Source organism: Aythya marila (genome assembly GCF_965140915.1).
Source record: "Aythya marila genome assembly, chromosome: 2".
NCBI classification, from domain to species: domain Eukaryota; kingdom Metazoa; phylum Chordata; class Aves; order Anseriformes; family Anatidae; genus Aythya; species Aythya marila.
In genome coordinates this window covers 81,684,946-81,707,911 of record NC_139043.1, presented here as the reverse complement: position 1 = coordinate 81,707,911, position 22,966 = coordinate 81,684,946, and the positions used below count along the sequence as shown (strand labels likewise).

Sequence of the window (22,966 nt, the reverse complement as noted above, 5' to 3'; positions counted from 1 at the left end):
ACATTTACAAATGGGCTTGAAAAGACCATGGATAGCCAAGGTGGCTGATGATACAGCGTCGTTTCCAGTAGCCAAAAACAAAAGCTGCCTGAGAAATTAGCACCAGGATTTTACATCAGCTGCCTGGGTAGTATAATGGTAAAGAAAATATGGGGCTGGTGAATACAAAATAGTGCAAAATGCAACCCCAGAACATGCAGATAGTTGTGAATGAGCTGTTGTCACTCAACAGACATCCTGGAGTCACCGTAAATGTTAATATTAAAAACAACAACAACAACAAAAAACAGCTTAATGTTCAGGCCAAGGACTGGGCGTGCCCCTTGGCTCAAAAACCTCTTACTACTGGTTGCCAGAAAGTGGAAGATATAAAAGGGGAAGGAACCCCCTGTACTCACCCTGTTTCCCATAGATGTCCACTACCTGTCACTGCTGTGAGACGTGGAGATCTCTGCCACGACCTAATACATCTGCTCCCGTCTTTGTATGTCAAATGAACTGTACAGAAGAGCTGATCTGTGCTGGGGTCACAAGGGAAAGCGAAACTATCGAGAAGCATTTGATCTGAGAGCCAGTGCTGCAAGTCTCAGGTGAAGGACCAAAGGATCAGAACAAACAAAAAAGCCGCAGAAGAGACCACAAGGAGACCCTGAATTAACCCCCGGCAGGTTAGAAGCCTCCTAGGTGTTACTGGTGCTTTAGCACAGGGGATGACTGAAATACCGGACTAAAACATCGCAGAAACACTTGGAGAGCTCAGAGGCAGATGTGAGGAATGTGCCCTGGAACTGCGAGGTGTCCTGCAGGTGCAGAGAGAGACAGGCAGCAGCTTAATGGCCAGGAATACAGGTCAGCTGTGTGCAGAAAAGTATGGGTTTACAACGCTGGATGCACTTCGCTGGGCCATGTCAGCGGGATATCTCTCAGGAGACACCATAGAGCTCAGCAGGAGGTGAGGTTAGACAGACATGTGATGTGCAGAAGCACAGGGAGAAAGAAGTCCAGGCAAACAACAGGATTTTGAAGTCCTGGCGTTGTTGCTGCTTCCTGAGCTCGGCATTTTTCCTGTCCCTAATCATACTGATCCTGTCCTATCGATAGAGAATAGTAGCATTAACCATTCTTAATTTTCCAAATACAGGAAATCTGTACAAACACATCCCATTGTGCAGAAGCTATGGGGAAAATGTCACCAAAATCAAGATCTCTGCCCAGCATTTTGGCTGGAGGCAGGTGGTAATGGCTGAATACCCCAGCCTACACTCGTGAGGATCCTGTGATTGTGGGAAGGCTGGGGACTATCTCCTTGCACTGACCACAGCTGCTTCTGTGGCTGGGTTCAGAGATTCCTGCTGCCTCGGGCAGATCATACCCTAGTGATTCCCTGTTGAGGGGAGAACATCTCACTGATGGTCACCAAGCTATGGGAACTTCAAAACTGATCTCTTTCTACTCCAGAGTCTTCATGGACTATGTAAGTTCAATGGATATTATGGTTTACAGGCTTCCTGCAGAGAAGTTCTGTGAAGACCTCGTTTCCCTAGGATTTCCCATACATGACCTGGAAGCAGCGCTTAGGAAAAAGCTCTTAAAGCTGTTTTTCCATTTGAGGACACTTTGACGTGTGCCTAGAGAAACAAATACATACCTAGCTTATCAAGGGAATGCGTTTGGATGCTTTCATTCACACTCAGCAATGGACTATTCTTAGTAACTATTAATATACACGTGCCTTGCAGTATGCTTTTGGATAGCCTTGCTTCTATTGAACATACTAGTCTTGCTTTTAGGGATCAAATATTTTACTGTCTTTCTCCCGAATCCTGGCTTAGTACACAATGCCCTACTCCTTTTTTAACACATCTCAATGAAAAATGAATGGACCTGCTAGAACCAATTTCTTTCCTACATAAGCTCTGGAGGTAAGGGTGTCAAGCTGACCTGGTAAACACGGGGAAAAAAAGTCGAAGCGGTATGAGTTATGGGTTAGAACTGACAGCTTTAAAGGTTAAGAAGTTGTGTATATTTTAACTGGTTAGCAAAATCAGAGTTTTCAAGGCATATTATTTTTCCTACTTCTCTCTTCCAAATGTTTGAACCAAGCGGCTCAAGAAAATCCCTTCTACACCTCATTTGCAATCCAACATGATTATTAAGGTGGATTAACTTTTTTTTTTTCTTTCTTTTTTTTTTTTTTTTTTTTTTTTAAGCCTTAAAAACAAACACACAAACAAAAGTGACTGCTGGCAGGTTTAGAGGCACAGAAGTGCAGTAATTTGGTATGTGGTTGCCATGGGAGCTAACCTACATCTGAATTATCTTGCACAGTTTTCGCAGCCATTGTCTAGTGTTGTTCCTCCTGTCTGAATCATCAGTTCCTTCCTAGGGGTCTGCCTAGAAAGAAAAAAAAAACAACACACAACTCCTTTCTGCCACTTTTGCCTCATCTCCTGGCTCAGCTCTTTCATCCTGGCACACTCCTTACTCTGGTGATGCTGATGGAAGGGGTGGCAAGAGGAATGTGAGGCAGAAGGTGACCACACTCTCAGCACACTCAGGAAATAAGACTGGTGTTATTTACGAATTTCAAGGTTTCGGGTTGTTTATTTCCGGGTGAAACAGTTCCTTCCTGTCAAACCAGCCTATTTCAGAGGAAAACTGACAATTTCTGACTAGCCATCCTTTTTATCTCCCTTCTTGCCACTTCAGGAGAACTAAGTTGTGACGCCACTTCAGGGGAACCCAGCCCAGGTCTTATCAGTTCCTGGCAGATCATGGATAGCTGAGATACCTTTTGCTTATGGCCAAATGTGAGCTCAGCACTCCAGGGTTTACAGAAAGCGAGATCAGAGGATAAGAAGAGTATTTACTTATTTATTTTTAACATAACAAGCTCAACATACTGTCAAAGCAGAAGTTTTGTCTTTTTTTTTTTTTTTTTTTTTGAAGTCGACATAGTTTCGGTATCGGTTTGCTTCTGTTTGTTAGTTTTCAGGCAACTGCCTAGAAGACGATCGCTGCTGCTGAACTCTTGGCATTACCAGGTTATACCTGTGTGTGCAAAGTCAAGAAGTAGAGATTACTCAGTTTACCATCCTCTTATCACAGAGCAGTGGAAGCATCGCCAGATCTGTGGGGTTAGGGGCCATTCCGAAGTGATAGCTCTTTTCAGGGATACTGAAAGCTATGAGATCTGGCAAGAGCTTTCTGCTCTTCTTTGCAAGTTTGTTTATTCAGTCCAGTCATCTCAGGATAGCTCGCTTTTTAAAATGGACTTTCAAACCATTAAAAACAGTGCAAATATTAAGCATAAGGAATAAGACCCCAAGAAGAAACACTCACTGAACACCGTATGTTGATTTAGGTCTGCTGAAGACCAACTTCCATAAATGCATTATGTGATCATTTATTAAACAGCACTGAAGAACTGCAACAATCAGTTTTTGGAATAACTGGCAAGAGGGATGGGTCTGGCAACTATATCAGGATTCCCCCTCTAGAGCTGTGGGGAAGAAAAGCAGATACTATACATCACCCTGAATGTTTAAGGTGCATGTGGATTTCCTCCCACTGCTATTTAATCTTGGTATGTTGCACTCTCCCACTCTACTTTGTGTTCCTTCACTGTAGAAAGCTGCGCACATGCAATACAATTCTAACAAGGGAAAGCACTGCAGGCTGAAGTAGACGTTCTGAAGGGAGTCACGAAACTTGAAAATAAAACAGAGAAGACTGCGTGGCACTTCCCATTCAGAAAAATGTTAGATGACTAAGCTAAATGCACTTGTATTCCGTCTGTATTGCCTAAGACAACGTAATGATTTCGCATGTATTGCCCAAGCACAGGACTTTTCAGGGCTCTTCACAAAGGACAAAAATACTGCCCTTTGCAGATGGAGAAACCAAGTTATGGGGAACTGAAGTGACCAGGCAAGACTTCCAGCATATTGAGCATGAGGCTTTCCAGTTATTGTGGACCTCTTAGCACCACACAGATCAGGAGCTTTACTTCTTGTTTATATTTTTGTTTCATGTAAAGAAAGCATTTGCCAGTCGCTGGCAAAGAATTCTTCCACTTTGGGGACAGAATGTGTTGAGTAGTTATTATAGAAAACTGCATTTCAGACCTTTTGGACCTCAGTTGTATTTTGTGTGGCATGACAATAAAGTAAATTGCATTCTGGAGAGCTTTGCCAATGAAATATTAAAGCCAGTATCTGTGATAAAGCTCTCTGCTATGCTTCTCAGAAGGACTGATGAGGAAGGAAGGAGAGAAGTGAAGTACATTAAGTTGGGTAGCTATCCTTCCAGCCTTACAAAGAGCTCCTCTGATGTTTCTGCGACTAAAGACGTCATATACACCACAGACCCTGTGGAGCCTCAGGGATGTCGTGGTGAAGCTAAGATCCTGATCCAAAATGGTCCGGGCTGAAACATGAGATGGCTTCCTACTGACTTGCTGCCACGGTCCTATGGAGACAACCAAGGAACGTAGAAGGCAGGAGGGGCCCTGAGCCTCCCCTAACACGGGCTGAGGTGTAGCTCAAAAGTACTCTCAGGCCCTCCCAGTCCAGATATGAGTGGCCTAGCTTCAGCATCCCATGCTGGTTTATTTATTTCCTCTTAAAAGCCCAGGTAAGATTACTCAGCAAACCTCTTGCTATCAGCCTGCCTCCTGGCACACCTATGTCACAGATGCTGGCTCTGAACTGCCTGCCAGCTGCAGGCAGCTCAAATCAGTCCTGCATCAGCTGCCGAGGGCCTGTGGGGAGCAAGCTGTCACCCCCAGCTACCTGTGGGGCTGGGTCTCCAAATGGGCTCACTGCTGGTGTTGCTCAAGGAAAGGGGCACATGTACAGCTGAGGGCAGCACGGAGGACGCGTGACCGCCTGTCTGCCAGCAGCCAACATTAAATTACAGCTGCAGGTTGTGAAACCACTCCCTGAGAGCATGCTTGTATTGGCAAGCACTGCCTCCACGTAGTGTTCCCAGTCCCTTATCTCCCAGCCCTTCCAGAGTTCATCCAGCAGGCGTTTGATACCTGGCCGTGTTGCCCGTCAGCCCTACCGAGGCGTGCCCCACAAGCACTTGAGTCACAGGTGACGCACAGACATCCATTTAGTTATTGCATTTATTTTTTTAGGGTATATGTAAAAGTGACTGTGCATAATTGCCTGCAGGATCTTTTAAGTATTTGTGTAAAATCTTGTAAGTTTTGTACCAATGCTTGTACAAATATGAGCAGAGCACCTGAAGAGAGCTGCACAGCAGTGTGCCTCCTGCTGCTCGTGAAGGATGTGTTATTTCGGCAGGTTATGGGGCTGGTTAATGGGGTAGATGAGACATGAGCCATGAAGGATGTGTTACTTGGGCAGGATATAGGGCTGGTTAATGGGGTAGAGGAGAGGTGAGCCACTAGGGATGTGTTACTTGAGCAGGTTATCGGGGAAGATTTTACACACTTGCACGTATGAACTGCGCATATCCCCTACACCTTTCCCCACTACTCTAATGTAGGACTCTGGCAGCCGTGCCCCTACCGGGGCGCTGCCCCCTCCCCGCCCTCACTGCGCCCGCCATGCCGCCGGGCTCTCCAGGTGGGGCAGGCACGCGCGGGGGCCGCCGGGAGTTGTAGTTCCGTGCGTGCTCCTAGCAGCTTGGCGGAGCGGTGGCGGGGACTACAACCCCCAGGGCCGCCGGCGGCGGGGGCTCCGCGGCTCCGGCCGCCCGGGGGAGGCGGCGCGGCAGCGGGGGCGGCGGAGGGGAGCCGAGCCGAGCCGCGCCGTGCCTTGCCCGCTGCGCACCCCTGCCCCATGCGGCGTGCGGGCGGCGGGAGCCATGGGGAATGGCATGAACAAGGTAACGCCGCCGGGGGCACGGCCCCGACGCCCCCCCCTGCACCGCACCTGCCCGCCGAACAAAGGAGGGGAGAGAAAAGAGGGGAGGGGGTTGTCCCCGGCGCGTTTCGGGGGCTGATTTTTCCCTTTTTTTTTTTTTTTTTTAATTTTTTTAATGTGTATGATTTTATTTTATTTTATTACGTATTTATTTTTTTTAATTATTATTTTTTTTTTTTCCCGGGGCGCGCTTCCTGCCTGGCCGCAGCCCGGGGGTGGGGGTGGGGTCCCGGTTTGGGTGATGCTCTCCCGGTTTCGGTGATGCTCCCCCAGTTTGGGTGATGCTCCCCCGGCCGCCCCACGCCTTCCCAGCCCCTTCTCCCCACCCCTTCCCATTCTCGACGCCTCCCCGTCCCCATATTCCCACCCGTGCTCCCCCCCCAGCAGCCTCCAAGCCCCCCAGGCTCAGCCCATGCCCCACACTGGAGGGGCAGGCAAGTGCTGGAGAAGGAAGATGAAGCTGAGCTGCTCAGGGTGTTGGCTTTTTGGCAGTGGGAGCTCATCCTCAGCACCCGTTTCCCCGCACCTAGTGTTTTTATAGGACCAGCACCTCCCCTGGTCTTTCTTCCTAGGTCCCAGGTTTCAAATTCCTGGGATCGCCTTGTGATAGGTATTGATGCCTTGCAGGTATCTTCTAGGAGCAACCAGGGAGGAAGGGACGCAGCTGGAGAGGCTTCCCTTGGGTTCCTGGGATGTCTGTAGCATGTTGCAGGGAAAGTTTGGAGTTGCCCTGTCACTCTGAGTGTTTTGATGAAAGATGTCAATGTTGTAATGTGAACAAACACCATTCCCAGCCCCCTGAAGCTTAGTACTCTTTGCCTTGCGTCTCGCTCTGGTACCGTGTGAGCAGGCTCTCTGTGACTCAGGGAAATTTGGTCTTTTGGGTTCTGTTCGCTGTCACCCTGCCGTGCTCCAGACAGGGCGCTCAGCACGGGCGTAGCCCTGCTCTGCTTTTCCCCCTCCGCTCTTCCCACTGACACCAAAAGGATGAAACAACGTCCAGCAGGTCGGGGAGAGTTGGCTCCTTTAAGGAGGCTACTGCCACCTTGGGTACTGGCCATCAGGGTTTATTTTTGTAGGGGTCCCGTGTGCAGGTCTGGGACTTGCCACCTTCAGAATGTGCCCCTGGATCATCTGTTCCTTTTGATCTTGGGAGCCAGCGGGAGCTGGAGGGGCGAGGAGAGGTGCGGAGTCACCAGCGCCGACGCTGGGGGCTGCTTGCTTGGCTCGCTGTAGCCTGCCAGTACAAATTACCTTGGTTTCCAACTGGTTTTTATTTCCCTGGTAGAGTTATACGTGCACAATAGAAGAAAATAAGCAGCTTATCCAACGGTGGATTATTTCGTTTAGAGAATCCCTTTGTACTGGAGCCAGGGGAAGAGGATTAGTGGTGACCTGTAACGGGTATGGGTAAGGAAAAGCCCCAGAGACCGCTACAGCTGCTGTTGCTGCTCTTGGATGCTGAGCCTTTCTCAGTGGCATGGTCGCCTCCTCTTTTTCTGTCACATGATATTGATGTATTTCATGGCAAATAGTAGTTGCACCTGACCTTACGTGGCCATTGGTGCTGACTGGAGGGCTTGAGGCCTGACATACACTTATTTTTAGTTGGGGGCATTTCTTTAGTTTTCTCCGTAAAACTACCTGCGTTTACTTTTTTATTGAGGCTGTCCAAGCCTCGTTTTTCCCAAATTAAACCAAAAGCAATGGTTTATAATACTCTTTTTATGCAGCTCAGAGAAATGTTACCTGTTAAGGCTACAGAAAGGGAGTTGGCTGCTGACTGTGCGATGGCTTCAAACCGATCTCGTAGCTACTATTAATTTTTGGTGCTTTACTTCTTAATCTCTAAGTACAGAATGAGTAACTGGGTCTGATTTGGGAAATTGGGCAGCCTGGTTCGTTTTTGCACTTTGACTCCTAAACAAAGTTCAGGCTGAAGCCTGTGGTTGAGAACAACGAAGACGGTTTTCCAGGAGCTCAAGTCTAGTGGCCAAGATGGTGAGAGATCGATGGAGCCAGCAGCACTCAGATCTGATTATCTGCGAACAGGGTGTGATTAGAGGAGAGCTTTCCCTGGGCCTTAGTCCTGTGTCCCGTTAAGGTTAGTTAACCTTATCTCTGCAAGAAGGGCAGATAAGCTGTGGGGGCTGATTGGTAAGACACGTAAACCAGCGTGGACACTCGCAGCTGGTGTGTGCGCTTCTGTGGAAGCCGGCAAAGCTGGGCCAGTTCTCGTCCCTCTGCTTTGCTGCCTGACGAGGCGGGTGGTCTGCACCTCCTGCAGCATCCTGCTGTCTCTGTGGGAAGCCTGATGGATGGACGGACTTCTCCAGAGCACCAGTGCCTCAGGAAGCAGTGTTGGGCAAGGAGTGGGATGCTCTGCATTAAGTATCTATCTAACCAGGGGACAGCAGCCAAGTAGCCCTTCGAGCTGTTCTCCAGAGAAGCACCTTTTCCAAGAGGACTGATGACGATGCATTAGCTGTGCACCGTAGGGCTCTGCCCTCGTGCGAGGTGCAGGGTGTGAGCCTCTCTCCTGCGAGGCATGTCCGAGGACAGGCGTTGCTCCCCTCGCTGCTGGGCTGTGCACGCTTCGACATCTGTTATTTAGCCTGCGGTCATTTTCTCAATGTTTCGGGTTATATAAAGAGGCTACTGTTTTTATTCAGAAAGCGGTGGGTGCGGAGTTGACGAAAACAACCACCTTATTTTTTTTTTTCTTTGCTGACTCCCATCCCTTCTCTCACACGCCCCTGGCAGCAGCCATCGGCCTTCGTTTCGCGCGGCCTGGAGTTGCAGTTACTGGAGGCAGTGTGAGATGACACAGCTGAAAGTTCCCAGCCGTAGTCTGGTGCCGAAGTATTAGTCAGCATGGTACGAAGATTCACTTCTTTCCAGGTAGCTTTCACCCAGAGTAATGTTTCTTGCTTCTAGAATGACTAGGACAACTAGGGCTGACAGCTGTCCTTGGTTGCACGGTGCCCTAATTTTCAGCATCGCCTGGTGATGCACAGAAGCAAACTTCTGGACCTTTCCACCTTTGCCAACAGCCATCTAAAAAGCCTCCTTCTTCAGTCCCTCCGCCCCGGTGCTGCTTGGTATCTCTTTAATTTATAATGTGTAACATTAATGACCGTGACTGGAATTTAAGCTTTCGTCATCTCCCGAGAGCATGCAATTGATGCAGAACAACATCCTGGAGTCTAAAAGGCTGTGCTGAGCAGCAGTGGGGTTGTGATTTCAGACTTGGGCTGCAGATAGGAGATACCAGGCTGCTATTTAAAACTACCAGGAAGGCTGTTTGGGGAGGGTTTTAAGCTGAGGGAGCTGGCTGGAGTGGCCTGATTAGGGAAATTGGTTCCTAATTAGGCTCTCTTTTGCTTTAGAGCATGATTTTTGTTTGCAAAACCAGGCCCATAGCAGCGGCGTCTGCTGCCTTGCCTGGCTTCTAGCAGCGTCATCAGGCGTGCCTAAAATAATAAATCAGTCCAGGAAACCTTGAGTCTTCTCTGTTTCTCATAAGCCTAGGTGGATAACAGCCACCACAACACTTTTGCCAGGTGAAAGGCATGGCCTCGAGGCAGACCAGGGCTGCCTTTCAGCAGGAGGGCTGCTGCGAAGGGGGGGGATTATCGAGCGATAATCCCCAACGAAAAGCCCTCCGCAGCTTTCGGGGCTTTGCGGCTGCCGGGCCGAGCAAAACGGGAGGAGTTTTCCCTTTAAATAGCCCCGCTGGAGATGCTGTTGCCGCTGTTGCGATGACACTGGGGTGTTGCTAAGGCTTTGGGAAGCCGGTGCTGACATCTCCGTATGGGTGGCATGCGCTGCATGTGCCCGGGACAAATGGCTCGTGCGCGCGCCCTGCCGCGCTTCTGGTCCCTTCAAAGGATGTGGGCGTGGGTGGGATCGTCCAGGTGGCAGAAAGCGAAATTTTGGGCCAGAAGGCACGAGCTGGGTCTGCCCGGGTGTTTTATTTTTACGTCCTCGCTGCCGTTTCCAAGCCGGGAGGGTTATGACAGGGTGTGTGCGTGTGGGGGGGGGGGGTAGCGCTGCGTGTTCACCCGGCTGTGCGTGCACGTGTCCTCGGGCTGCCTGACCTTGACGCTCACAAGTTGAGGAAAGTCCTGTAACCGAGACCCGAGTGTGCTTCTAGGAGGGCAGGGGAGGAAAACGCAACTCTCGGGCTTTCATCAGTTCTCGCCCCATGAAGGCACGAGGAGCTGCACACAGCGATTTGCCCCGCCGGGGCTGCAGCCCCCCTTGCAGGGTGTCGTGCTTTGAAAGTCTCGCTGGAGTTTGCTTTGCAGTGCTTTGTCCAGCCTGCTTAGCAGCTTTAGGCAAATTGCCTTCTCCTTTCGAAGTTTCAGCATTAGTGAAATCAGGGCAGCTCTTATCGCGCTGTCGGGGGGGAGGACGGGGTGCGAGGCCCACTCCATGTTCCTCAAACACCTCTCGTATCCTCGGGGAGCACCCCTCATGCCAGCCTCCACGTTATTAACAACCCCTAGTTATCAGTGAAAGCCTCCAAAGTGCGGTGTACCTGGAACAACACAGCTTGAGACGGCTGCAGAGGTGCACAGAAAGCCATCGGCGCTTTTTGGAGTGCCTTTGACAATAGTCTGCTAGAGTAGTATGTTCCATCCTGTATGCAAATCGCACTTTGTCAAGCTGTGTTACCACAAGACATCTATATTTGATACTATATTTCTTTCTCACAGATTCTGCCTGGCTTGTTCATTGGCAACTTTAAAGGTAAGATTAGTTTTATCCTTTTCTCTAGGCTTGTTTAACAGGGGTCTTGAGGTGTTGTTTCACAGGCCTGCCCGGTTCCCTGATGGCTCTGCAGCTTCTCTAACCCTGTCTTGCTTCGTTCCTGGATTCACCTGGCAGTGCTTAAAGAAGATCCTGTGTGCTCTGTCGTCCGTGTGCTGCGCTGCTGCAAGTACTTTAAGAGAAGAAAAACGAGCACCATCTCCTCGGTGCATGCTTCGGCTGGGATTCCTAAACACTGGCCTGCCTTAAACGATTCCTGTGCTAGGCAGGCAAGCATGTGAGCCAGGCAGATTCTTTATAAGGCGTATTGCGAGCCCTCCTTATAAGTAAAGGCTTAGCATGCCTCCTGCTCATTGCTTTCATTATTTTGGTTATTTATAACAGCTGCTAAAGAGTTCTGTTATCACTGCATGCGAGACCAGCAGGTCTGCAGGCTGCTGTCTGACCACTGATACTTGGGCTGTCCGTGCTGCAGGTGTGCCATTCTCTGGATTGTTCACCCTTTTGCACGAGGTTTCTTTCTCGTGCATAGAAAGACAGAACCACGTTTAGGTACAACAGGAAGCTTTTTACATGGGCATCCCAATAAACGACCTGTTGTGAAAGCAGTCTGTTAGCAGCAGCTCCAGCTGACTGTCCCTGCTCGGAAATCAGCGGGTGCTGCCTGTACACTCGTGTTGATACATGCTGTTAGCTAGCAGGCAGGACTCAGGGGCTACTGCAATGTTGTACCCTTCCTGGTCTGTTGGATATCGTAGCTGCTCTGTTAAAATTGGACAAGGTTTGCACTGGATTCGGGTGCTGTGTGTCTTCTCTGTTCCACTCTCTCTCCCCCTCCTCCACCCAAACCTGCAACTTCACTTTTCTTTCTCTGAACTGCTGTCTGCTGTCCCTGACTCTGGCCATACCAACCCACGGTCCATGCTGCTCCTGCCACGGTAAGGGAAGTGAAAGGACAGAGACAAGCATATAGTGGTGGAAGTTGGCGAGTTGGCAATGAGAGGAGGAGAAAAAGGAAGGGGAAAAAAGGAAAATCAGGGGAAGAGGATAGGTTTGGAGACTCCTTGGATTGACCACGGCATTGAGCCAGTGACAAAACTAGCTTGCTCACGGCCACATTGCTTCCTTCTCTTTGTCAAACAATGTGGGCGAGGGGCAGGATGGGAGGATGGATGCCGGGCAGCAGAGTCCTTCAGGGCGGCTCTTGTTTCGTCCCTCTTGCTGCAGCAGCCCTGCTGGTGAGCCCTTGACAGCTGCCCAGGGGAGTGAAACTCAGCTCGGTTTCTCGGTGCCCTTCTGCTTCCAGCCGGTGAACAACTTGGCCAGCTGAGGGGAGGTGGCCAGGGTTGTGGAGTGAGTCAGTGCCGCTGCCTGTGCCAGGGCTGTGTTGTGGGCTCTGTTTTTATATTCATTAAAAACGGGGCAAATCAGTCAGTTAATTGTTGCTGCGACTTCTGGTCACGTTGCATTTAATTGTCAGCCATCACAAGCATCTGATACTACATCTCACGTACACCAAGAGGAAGAGAAAAGGTTGGTGTTGCAGTACTTCACTAATACAAAAGCAAATTCTCACAATTTCGTTTTTTTCTGCACACCCTACCTGCTTCATAGCGATTGCAATAAGCTTTCCGTGCAGTGAAGTCACCCAATTTCGGAACAGGCTATTGATTTATCACCAAAGTGTATTTCTGGTGTAATCCGATTACCGTGTTCTTGGGGCATGCTCTGATTTGTGGCACTCCTTCAAAAAGTGACTAATAATGTTGAGGCTTCCATAAAGGGGATTGTTGCTGGGAAATACTCGGCAGCATGCAGTTGGGCTCGGTTGGAGTCTCCCGGTTTGGGCAGCAGAAGCATCTAGCTCCTTCTAAAGACACGGGTTTAGGGAATGGTTTCCTGTAATGCCCCTCAGAGCAGCCTAGCTGTTTATTCAGCTGGAATTGAATACAGCTGCATCTGGTCAGCAAGAGCAAGGCTGCATCCCTGGCATTGCTCATCTCTCCTGGACGCAGAGCTGGGGCACCCTCGGAGCCTGTGTGCAGGGGGAGAGGAGAGGAGGGAGCTTCCTCCAGAAGGGGAGCCTCTGAAACGCTCTGATCTGCCCTCTGGAGGATGGTCTCTCTCCTCCTCGCTCCAGTGACTGTGCAGGGAGCCCAGGCAGGCAGGCTTTCCTCAGCTAGGTCCTGGAAACGGTGTTCTGTGCATGCTCATCTCTCCCTGCTGCACGGAGACCTCTGGAGAAGCTGGCAGCCTAAAGGAAAAGGGATGTTTTTCCAATTCCTGCTTTCCTGGTAAATGAAAGCAGGGTGTGGAAAGATGCTAAATAGGGCAGTCCTGGAGGTGCATTGTCCAGAGATGGCAAAGAAGGAGCTCGCCCCTTCTGGTTTGTGTGCTGCTGCTGCTGTGCAAGCCTTCGGGCACACAGGATGTGAGGCATTTTTGTAACTGCCTCGGGGTCCTCAGGTGAGAAAGTCACATGTAGTCCTGGTTATGGAAAGCACTGAAGCACGTGCTGAAACCCCACTAGGTCCACAGCACTTGAGTGTGTCCCCGTTTGTTGTCTCTGAAGATCTGTGGGCATTATTCTACTCGGGCAGTAGCACGTTGAAGCTGTAGTATGTTCCCGAGTCAGCGTGTTTGAGGTTGCACAGCTAGAGGGCAGAAAAATTCAAGAAGAACCACAGGTGTCCACACAAAGTACTCTAGCCCGAGTTCGGTGTGAAAGCCCAGAGGGAAACAGGGCTCTTGGGCTTCTTCAGTGAAAGTTAGTGAGGAGCTGCTTCATTGCAAAGGGGATAGGAGGGGTAGGGGAGCAACGTGAGGTAGAAGTAGTAAACTCTTCTGCCTGGCTCTTCTTTGGGGGGAATTTTGGTTTGTTCCTTTCAGGTGAAATTCAATCCTGCAGCCCTCAGAAGACAAGGAATTTATTGTGGGATTGCCTGTGTCCTCTGTGCTGGAAACTTGATTTCCCTTGAAAGGCACCTGATGAAAATAGATGCTTTGTTTCTTAACAGACTGAGCTTTTTAGCCTTTTCCTGCACAAATAGAACAACTTATTTTTTTTTTTCTCATCTGAGGCTCCAAGTGAGTGCTTGTTTGCCTCAAAAACCAAAAGATGTTGCAGTAGTGAGCCCCAGAGATTCAAGGGTGTTTCTACCTTGAGTATTTAAAGAGCTTGTGTCCTTCCTTGCTTGTACTCATAGTTGGAAGATTCGAGTTTTTCCAATGGAATATTTGGGGGCTTTTTGATTTGAAGGGGAAAGCCACAATATGAGGTTTAATTCCCCTGAAGAGTCCGGTGTTGCCGTGGATGACCTGGAGAGTCTTGGGAAAGTTTGTGCCCTTCCTGTTCCTGAATATAAAATGGCAGTGCCCCCCAAGTGGCTCTGCTGTGTTTCTAGATCCATCCTCCTAACAGCTTTTTAGTGCTTGTGGGAAAAGTTCCCTTTTTCTAAGGCTTTGTTTCAGGTATTGAGAACAGGAGAGACTGCGGTTTCTATTCCCTTTTCCAGGTTCATCTTTTAAAGGAAGACCTTGTATAGGTACTGTCACTAAAGAGAGCATCGGGCACTTTTCCTCAGCTTCCTCACTCCCTGCAAACGTCCTCCTGAGAGTCTGGGACAAAATATTTGTTAGAATGTAATACGAAGTGGTGATGGGAGGTGTGGAGTCTTTGTGCAGGTGCATTGTGTGTGTGAGTGTGGGTCACTGCACTCTGCTCTCCCATCAGGAGAGCTTTGATCCATTCGTTTTCAGTAATAGCTCTCAGTGGTCTGAACCACTGGAGATTAGGTTTTCCTTAAAATCCTAGAATCATTGAAATTGGAAAAGACCTGGTCCAACATGTCCCTTGGTGCCACATCCACATGTCCCTTAAATACCTCCAGGGATGGGGACTCCACCACTTCCTTGGGCAGCCTGTCCCAGTGCCTCACCACCCTCTCTGAGAAGTTGTTCTTCCTAATACCCAGTCTAAACCTCCCCTTTAAATGGCTCCCTTGTTCTCTGTAAAGCAGAATATAAAGAGTAGAAGAAAAGGTGTTTTATTTAAAAACACACACAAACCAAACAAGGAAACGCTAGAGATGATGAAACTCTGGAGTCTCCGTTTGTCTGCAGGTTGAGACCTGACAACGTTGTACTTAGGGGCCTCACTTGCTTTGTTTTTGTATACATAACCTAAAATTTTATGCTGAAAATCTAATAGCTACTGGCGTACTGCATGACAAGCACGTTTCTTTTCATGCTAACAGCAAAGTCAATTTGGCTTTGGCAGAGGAAGAAGAAAGGATGTCTTTAGTATGGAATAGCTAGCTAACCAAGGGGAGGAAAGGTAACAAACTGAAAATATGAAATGAAATCGTCTCCACTGTGTGGTGACATCTAATCTTCTAAATTAACAGGTGTGGTGCAGTTACATGTTGCAGATCGAAACCTGTGCCACTGAAATGGTTTTTTTTTTTTTTCGTGTTCCTGGCACGATCAATGCTTTTGTTGTCAGTAGTAGGGATGGGAAAGACTCTGCAGCTGAAACTGAGGAAAAAGAAGCTAAGTATGGGCATGGGAGGGAGAGAGGAAGACTTCTTCAACGTGGACTGCATCTTCTTATACCAGGAGTGAGTTTTCTGAAAGCTTTACTCAGAAGTCCCCATTAGCTCAGAAGCGTTTCGGTGTATGAAGCAGAACATTAGGTAATCTGCTGTGAGGAATAGTCCCACGTTTGAGGGACCTTCGGGGATGCACAAGGTAGATTTCTGCCAGGTTTCCTTCATCATCACGTTCTGAAATGGGGTGGTTCAAAATGCGAGCCTGCCTGTGGTTGTACAGCACTGCGCTATAGTAAGGAAGTTGGCATTGCTGTCAGTGGTAGGCGATTCTTCTGGCTTTTGGAGGTTCTTTACATAACCCCTTACATGTTTGGGAGTTTATGGTGCAAGACTGGATATCTCATTTGTACTGCTGTTGAAATCAGTGTTGTCTATATTATCTGTAGAAGACTTATGGCAGGGGCCAGGGGGAACAAGGGGGATTTCCCTTCATAAACTGTTTACAATTTAGACCCAGATAACACAGTCACTGGCTGGGAAGCTTTTTCTCCTCTATTTTCCGTGATTTGAGTGATTGGTTCCTAAATATATTAAGGACCGGATGTTACCCTGGGATGCAGCTGTAGGACAGAGCCATTTCCAGCTTGCTTCTGGGAATGTCTCTTACTGTGTAGTTCTCATTTAGTTAATTGAAGAAGTAAAACCTTTCAATCCTTTTGAGTTGTACTCTATCCATAAGGGTTTTAAGTCTTCACCAAAGCAGTCAATGCTTAATGTGGGTCATAGCTACTTCGGAAGACATTTGCCCTGTATATCAAGCCACTACTTACCATGTGGGTCATGCTGATAATTAGGGGATGGGATCTGATTATGCTAGGTGTGCATTCACACCATGAGTTCTGGCCAGCAGGCCCTGAAGTCTGTTGATTTTTAGACACGTTTAGGTTGGCTTCTAGGGTTTCCAGCCCCTTGCCTGCCTAGGTGTTCTCAGAGAAATCAGGACTGTCCAGTACGCTGTTATTAAATCTGAAGGTCTGGTGTATTAGAAGACCCCTCCTGGCAAACGCTGGTATTTCTTCTTCGAAATGCACACTCTGAGGATCTTAGGATATTTTAACTGTTCTGTGAAGCTGGACCTTGTTTCTGTTTTAGATGGAATTTGTGCTAATTCTCTCCTGAAGGACTAGGTATCTGTGTTAGTCGTACAGGCTTGAGCAGCAGCAAGCGAAATTGATTCAGTTTTGAATCTTTCTATTTTATTAGCCCCAAAGGAGCTTTCATAATTGGATGAAGGTTAAACTTTGTTGCCTCTTTTTTTTTTTTTCTTGTGTGGATCTTGTTCATGGGGCAATATAATTAAATGTCCAATTCCTCTTTCAGATGCAGAAAAGGCATTGAAACTTTATAGTGGAGTGGAATAATACGAAGCAGGAGATGCTGATTGAACTCTTGCCTGTACATAAAGAATGTACAGGTGATGCTATTGTTATTTTTGTACCTAGAGAGAGCCGGTTTGAAACCTCTGTGGTCAGTGCTCTTTTTTTTGTGTGAAACCAGGCTAATGTGAACAGATTGTAGGGGTTGATTGGGAAGGCAGGTGTTCACATCTTAAAACCACTGCTGTAATTGCCATGACGTGTCGTGCCATATTCAAGCAAAAAGGTCAAAAGTAAGTGGACACAAATTCACGTTTACCTGTATTAGTGGCTCTTTGGGGTCATTTTCTGACACGCTAATGGTTAAGCATGGGGAAAGTTGTTCAATGATGACAGATAATCTATTTTACCTTCTTTCTCATAGAAACAAACCCATGTTTTCACAGTATCTAGCAGCAAAATTTCTTTCACCCGAGTTTGCTTTCCAGTTTTGAATGTTTGAAACTCCTTGGTCAAAGGTCTAGGAACTACCTTTTCACAACTATGCTTCCTTGCTGCAGCATATTTCGTGCTTTCAATATCTCCTCAGTCTCTCTTCGGACTTAAAATTAAGCTGTGTATTAGCTAAATGCACCTTTGACCCTGCTAGTCCACAGAAAGTAAGAATTTAGTTGTGGTGCTGGCTGGCCTGTTAATACCTTCGTTCAAATGATTCAAGCCACCTGGTTGGCTTCACTCCTCAGGCCTGGATATCACCAGGTTGATCCCCCAAGTGAAATTGTATCTCCTGAAGGGGGATTTGTGGATGAGAGGAGGTAAGCTATTTCGCATGGAGCTCTGGCTGCTTGCTCAGATGGCCATCACCTGCACACAGGCATGCACAGACTTATATTTCAGATGCAAAATACATGAAACTTTTGACTTAAGAACACATTCCTGAGTCACTTAAGCTTGTTCTTTATATAGTATATCATTTGTTTTGGAGTAGAAATGTTTCTTCCCCTTCCCCCTCTGCTGATGGTGTTCTAGAACAGCTGCATTTGGGGTTTTGCTTTACTTCACGAAGCTTCAGAAAGAAATGTAGCAATGACAGTGATTTTCTGTGTGTACAAGGGAAAGGGGAGTGGGCTGTTTCAAGAGATTTAAAAAAAAAAATCTTCCTTTTTTTCCTTCATCACAGATGCCCGAGATGTAGAGCAATTGAGCAAGAATAACATTACGCACATTCTTTCCATTCATGACAGTGCCCGTCCTATGCTTGAGGTAAGAGGGGTGGGTCTGCCATAAACCTATACTTTGCAGTTGAGTGTCACGCTCATCTTGGGGTTAATTTCATGTTCTGTATGTTTGCTGTTTTGAAACGGAGTTTGGAAATGTTTGACAGCTGTAGTCTTTGGATTCAGTCACAAATTCTGTTGTTGCTGCTGTTACAACAACAAGGAATGTAGCTGACGAGGGAAGAGACAATTATAGTGTCAATCAATATAACACAACAATGGGATTGTTATTAATCTAATAGTAAAGGTAAGTTTTCTTCTGTGTGGAGTTCACACATCACTTAAACAACTATATTCCTGTTCCCCTTTTCCTACAACCAACTCTCCTTTGTACTAGGCCGCTTTCCTGAATCTTTAAAACGAATCATCTGAGAAGCTTGCAGTCCTTTTCCCTGTAAAATAGCCTTACTCAGGCTTGGGGTGTGGGTGAAACAAGTGCTCTTTCATATAACATTACCCTAAAGCAGCAGAGCATCTGTGTGTCTCCAGCGCTGTAACATGAAGTATTATTCCCCGTTTTACGGAAGGGGAACTGAGCTGAGGAGTTGAAATGACACAACTTGCTGTGTCATCTTGAGCAGCGAAAGAGCTGGAACCAGGCTGCTGGTCTCCTGTGTTTGACTCAACTGTCAAACTTTCTTTATGCCATGTTACCTTGAGAAGAAGGAAGTGTGGCTGGGCCTTGCTACACCTTAAAATCCTGATTTATATTGGAATTCAAGGCTTACTTCAAACTTAGAAGTGTGTGATGGTTTTACCACAAAAAAACTACTTTTTGTAGTGTCCATTTAACTTACGGTGTGCCTGATGCAGGTTAATTTGGAAACCTTGAACTTCAAGACTCTCCTTAGTTGAGGAGAGATGCAGTTGCACTGACTAGAGGAGATGTAATGTTTCCTCTAGGGTGTAGTTCTTTAAATGAGCCGGGGTTTGACTTGTTTTATCGTCATGATTAGCAAGGTAGGAAGACTAATTATGGCACAGTTCAGCTGCAACCTCAGGCCAGTGTTCCTTGTGGTGTTGGCGGTAGTTTTGGCAGCCCACATGCTGACCCTTTCCCCCCCCCCGCCATCCTTTGTGGTGGTGCATCTGTTTGTGGGTCTGCGTGGTGAATAGATCTGGGAGCTCGTGTGAGTTAAATATAACCAAGTCACCTTTTCTAGCTACCCCCACAGAAGGCATGAATGATTACATTTACTGAGATCAGTTCCCAATCTGGTTCATGATGCAGTCTGAAAACTTACAGGGGAGTAGGAACAGTGACTGGCTGAGGGTGGACTTGCCTTGTTCACCTCTGCCTCTGAAAGAAAAGTTTCTCTAACTGTGCCTTCTGTTTTTGCAGCATGCAATATATTTGTCTGTGTGCTGGTGGTGTGGAAAGCTAAACTTCTCCCTAGAAAATATCTGTTAGGTTGTGTTGCTTCCTTTGTTATTTACACCTTTGCCAGGTTGTAGTTAGGTTTCTGTACAGCTTCTGTATCCACATGGTGCTTGAGGCTTGTTCTCAAGCCCACTGAAGTCAAATGGGACAGCTTTTCTGATGCATTTTCAGACGTCACTGGCAGCAAGTGAGGGTTCATTGTGTTCAGAACACTTGATGTTATTCGGCCCTTTAAACATGCAATTGCTGTGATATGAGAAGCATTTTTCCCTGAGGCGCCCTGTTTTGTGTGTGTGCATTTATGTGGATGCTGATCATCTCTGAGAAGCTGTGTTTATTTTTTTTTTTCGTGCTGTGGTAGTTGTATTTATCTTTTACTAACAATATTTTAAGTATTTCCTAATCATCCTGTAGGAAATGCTACAAATATTTCATTAAACCAAGTTTTCTCTGCAAGCCATGGAAGGGTAAGTGTTTTTAGAAGTAGAAAAAATGATGTTCCTGACATCAATTACCAAATTGACAAATTGGTGACAAATTACCATATCTCGTCAGATTTTGAAGTTACACTAGTGATTGATGTGATGCACAAATTCTTCTGATACAGCACTTAAAGCTGAAAACCTTGGGTAAAGAGTGAAAATGACCCATCTGGTGTCATTGTCCATACAGGGTAGGAGCAATACTCCAGAAGTCAAAGCAAATGTCAGCATGTAAGGTGAACACCAACTTGTTAGATTGTAAAATTACTTTCCATTTTAGTAACTGACAGCATTGCCTCTCTCAGAGTATGTGATATTACAGACTGTTTTCACCTGTTCGTGTTTAAAGTATTCACAGTAGCTTTTAAAATGTGTGCTTCTTTTTGTGCTTTGCCTATGCTGCAGTATTTGGAAATACGCCTCTTTAGTTCCTCATAGCTTACTAGCTTGCTTGAAAATGACTGTAGAGTTTCACAAAAAACACTTGTTATATCGGTTTAGGTTTCATAGTGTGTTCCTGTTGAGGAGAAATGATTTAAAACGAATGTTTTCTCACTGAAATTTGGTTTCAGAAGTTATTTTGATGATTATTTACAAATCCTCATGGACTTGCGAGTTACGGGTGTCTCATAATCAAAGTTCGGCCCTGGGAAGCTACTGGGGACTTTCAAGCTGGGATAACTAGAAAATGTAGGTTGAATCAGGTGGAATATAAGACCTTTTATACCTTTAGACATTGGCAGCATACGTTAAGTACAAGACATAGAATTGATTTGTAAGGCTTCAAGTGTTTCAGAACGGAAGGGATCTGCCAAAATCTGGACTAATCTATCTTGCAACATTGCCACTTAATTCCTTTCATATAAACTGCTTCAAGAAAATTTGTCCTCTAATAAAAAACAAATCTAGAATTAATTTAGATTTAGAAAGCATCCTAAGGCTGTGACTTCAACGAAGTACACCGTTGCTATGCGGGGTCTTAACCACTAAGGTAAGCATTTTTGTAGTCTAAAGATGCATGTTTATAAGTCCATCAGAAAAACTATGGGTAACTGGTGGCCTGTCCAAGTGAAAGGACTGCATGCCACACGGAACAAGGTTTGTTAACTCAGAGGCATGGAAGGAACCCCCTGAGTAAGAGTGGTGTCTGCCAGCACCGTGTGTATTCCTGCACAGAGGCATTAGCCTACTGTTTTATAAATCCGCACAAAAGGCACATGCAGAAGAGAACAATTATGTTTCTTGCCACCTGCTTTCTAATCTCTCTCTCAGCTAGTTCAGGTTTGAAAATCTCTATTCAGAATGTAGGGGGAGAGTGAAAGGCAGATGGGAAAACAGGTATCCATGTGCTTTAAATAATTGTCTATCTGGCAGTGGCCAGTTGGATCTCTCAGTAGAGCTCTTTTATTAAGGACGGGATAAATAGCTTTTGGGGGTGGAGACCAAAAGGCCTAAAGGCCTGACTTCTGTGCCATCCAGATATCCTAACTGAGCAGGTGCAGTCAGAACAGACAGTGAAGATGGGCACACTTAATTCTTCCTAAGCAGTTTTTCCCCCTGTCTACAGACAATATATTTCTTCAGAAAAATCCAGCTAGGCCACTTAAAGCCTTTTGCTTTTGGATTGCCCCTGCAACCATTGCTCCTTTGGGATACTCTACAAAAGGTGTGAAAAGGCCTCCCAAGATACATTCCTGTCAAATACAAATGTTCTTTACCTGCTGGAGCTTTTCAGCATGTTAGAAGAGACAAAACCTAATGTGTTCCAACATACCTTGCTGCTATTGAGTAGTACACACAGCAAAGTCATGTCAGTGACCTTCACCTTAATTTCAGTAACTCTGCTCTGTTAAGGCTGGGGTATAACAACGTTTGTGCCACTTGATCTAAATGAAGGAGGTAAAGGCAAATCTTGTTAATTGTGTTTACAGCACAGCACAGGTTACAGGTCTGTTAAGTGATGTGTTTTGCCATTGAATTTCCAGGTGTTTGACCCTGTTTTGAGGGATGGTGCTTGGAGAAGGATGTGAGTCCAAACCAAATTGGATGCTGGCGTGGACTGTGCAACTGCTTAAACAAAACTGCATCCCATCCTGGGAAGCACGTGCTGTTCTGGACAGTCATGTTCCAACAGATGGACTTGGGGCATCCTTAACTACCATTCTTACCTGTCCCCTGCCACTGGGTGCACACATGGCAAAAGCAAGAGTGCTTCCTCCACTGCATTGGGCAGTGGTTGCTGTGTGCAATGCAGGAAGGCACTAGTGCTAAGGGGTGCTAGAATTTCTTCTGTTTTGACAGTCGTTCAAGTCCCAGAGACCAATATCCACAGAGATTTTGGTCTCTGGGACACAGAGAATGATCTGATTACAGCCCATGGGTCCCCATGCAGAGGAACCACCTCAGAATACCATGATGTGCCTGGCTGACAAATGAAGTTGCACACATTCAGGCTGGAAGGAAGCAAGGCTTTTAACAGGGAGAGTAAGTTGTTGTTGAAACATATGGCCAAGGCAACAGTGGATTTTCTTACGTGCTTCACTTCTGTGTGGAATTTGGTTCAAGTAAGGCTGTTACAGAGGTCTTGTTTCTCAGTCCTTGGTCTGTCCAAGATGCTTTGGGGTGCCAGTTGAGGGGACTGCTGTGTATGTTGTAGACACCTGTCCATCAGTCTGGAAGGGGACTGAAACTACCCGCTTCTTTCACATGGTCCACCACACGTTTGTCAGTTACTAGTAATTTTGTTGTTTCTCTTGAGTAACGCCACAGGGTTTGACCTAGCAAATGCTTCAAATGTCTTACCAGTCACTTGTGGTTGCGGAGCCCTTTGGGATTAATTGACTTGCAGCGCTGTCATTGTTAGACAGACTACTCGTGCATCACAGGGCGCTGTGTATGCTGCTCTCATCTTGGAGACATCGTGATGACCACAGTCGTGTAGGTCTTAAATAAACAGGACTTTACCTGGGCGTTCTTGTACTGTCCTCTGTCACAAGCTTTCCATGTTAACAGCAGCTCTGTTTACAACACATTGCAAACATTAGGAGTAGGTTTTTGCATGTGTGCCGCGTGTGAGTTTTTTCTGTGCTTTCTGTTGCTAGAGAATGTTTTTCTTTTTAGTGTCCTTTTTCAGATAAGGAGCGTATCAGCGTATGTGGCAGTTTCAGTTGAAGTCATTTGAATGAAGCGTCAAAAACTGAAATCCCAGCAAAACATGCCTGATTCTG

General features: G+C 46.8%; 1 protein-coding gene across 4 annotated transcripts in view; it reads left to right on the top strand.

Annotated features, from left to right (window-relative positions):
* Positions 1-415: 415 nt before the first annotated feature.
* Positions 416-22,966, top strand: part of DUSP22 (dual specificity phosphatase 22) — a 45,790-nt gene continuing 23,239 nt past the window's right edge. Inside the window, exons 1-4 of one of the 4 annotated variants that reach the window (XM_082754428.1) lie at positions 819-952; positions 1,142-1,474; positions 10,619-10,652; positions 17,780-17,862. In XM_082754428.1, coding sequence (XP_082610554.1) covers positions 1,424-1,474; positions 10,619-10,652; positions 17,780-17,862 — 168 coding nt within the window. In that variant the 5' untranslated portion in view covers positions 819-952; positions 1,142-1,423. Of the gene's footprint in view, positions 953-1,141; positions 1,475-5,680; positions 5,860-10,618; positions 10,653-17,779; positions 17,863-22,966 lie in introns of those variants that run through there. The other 3 variants (XM_082754427.1, XM_082754429.1, XM_082754430.1) reach the window with 3 other exon arrangements.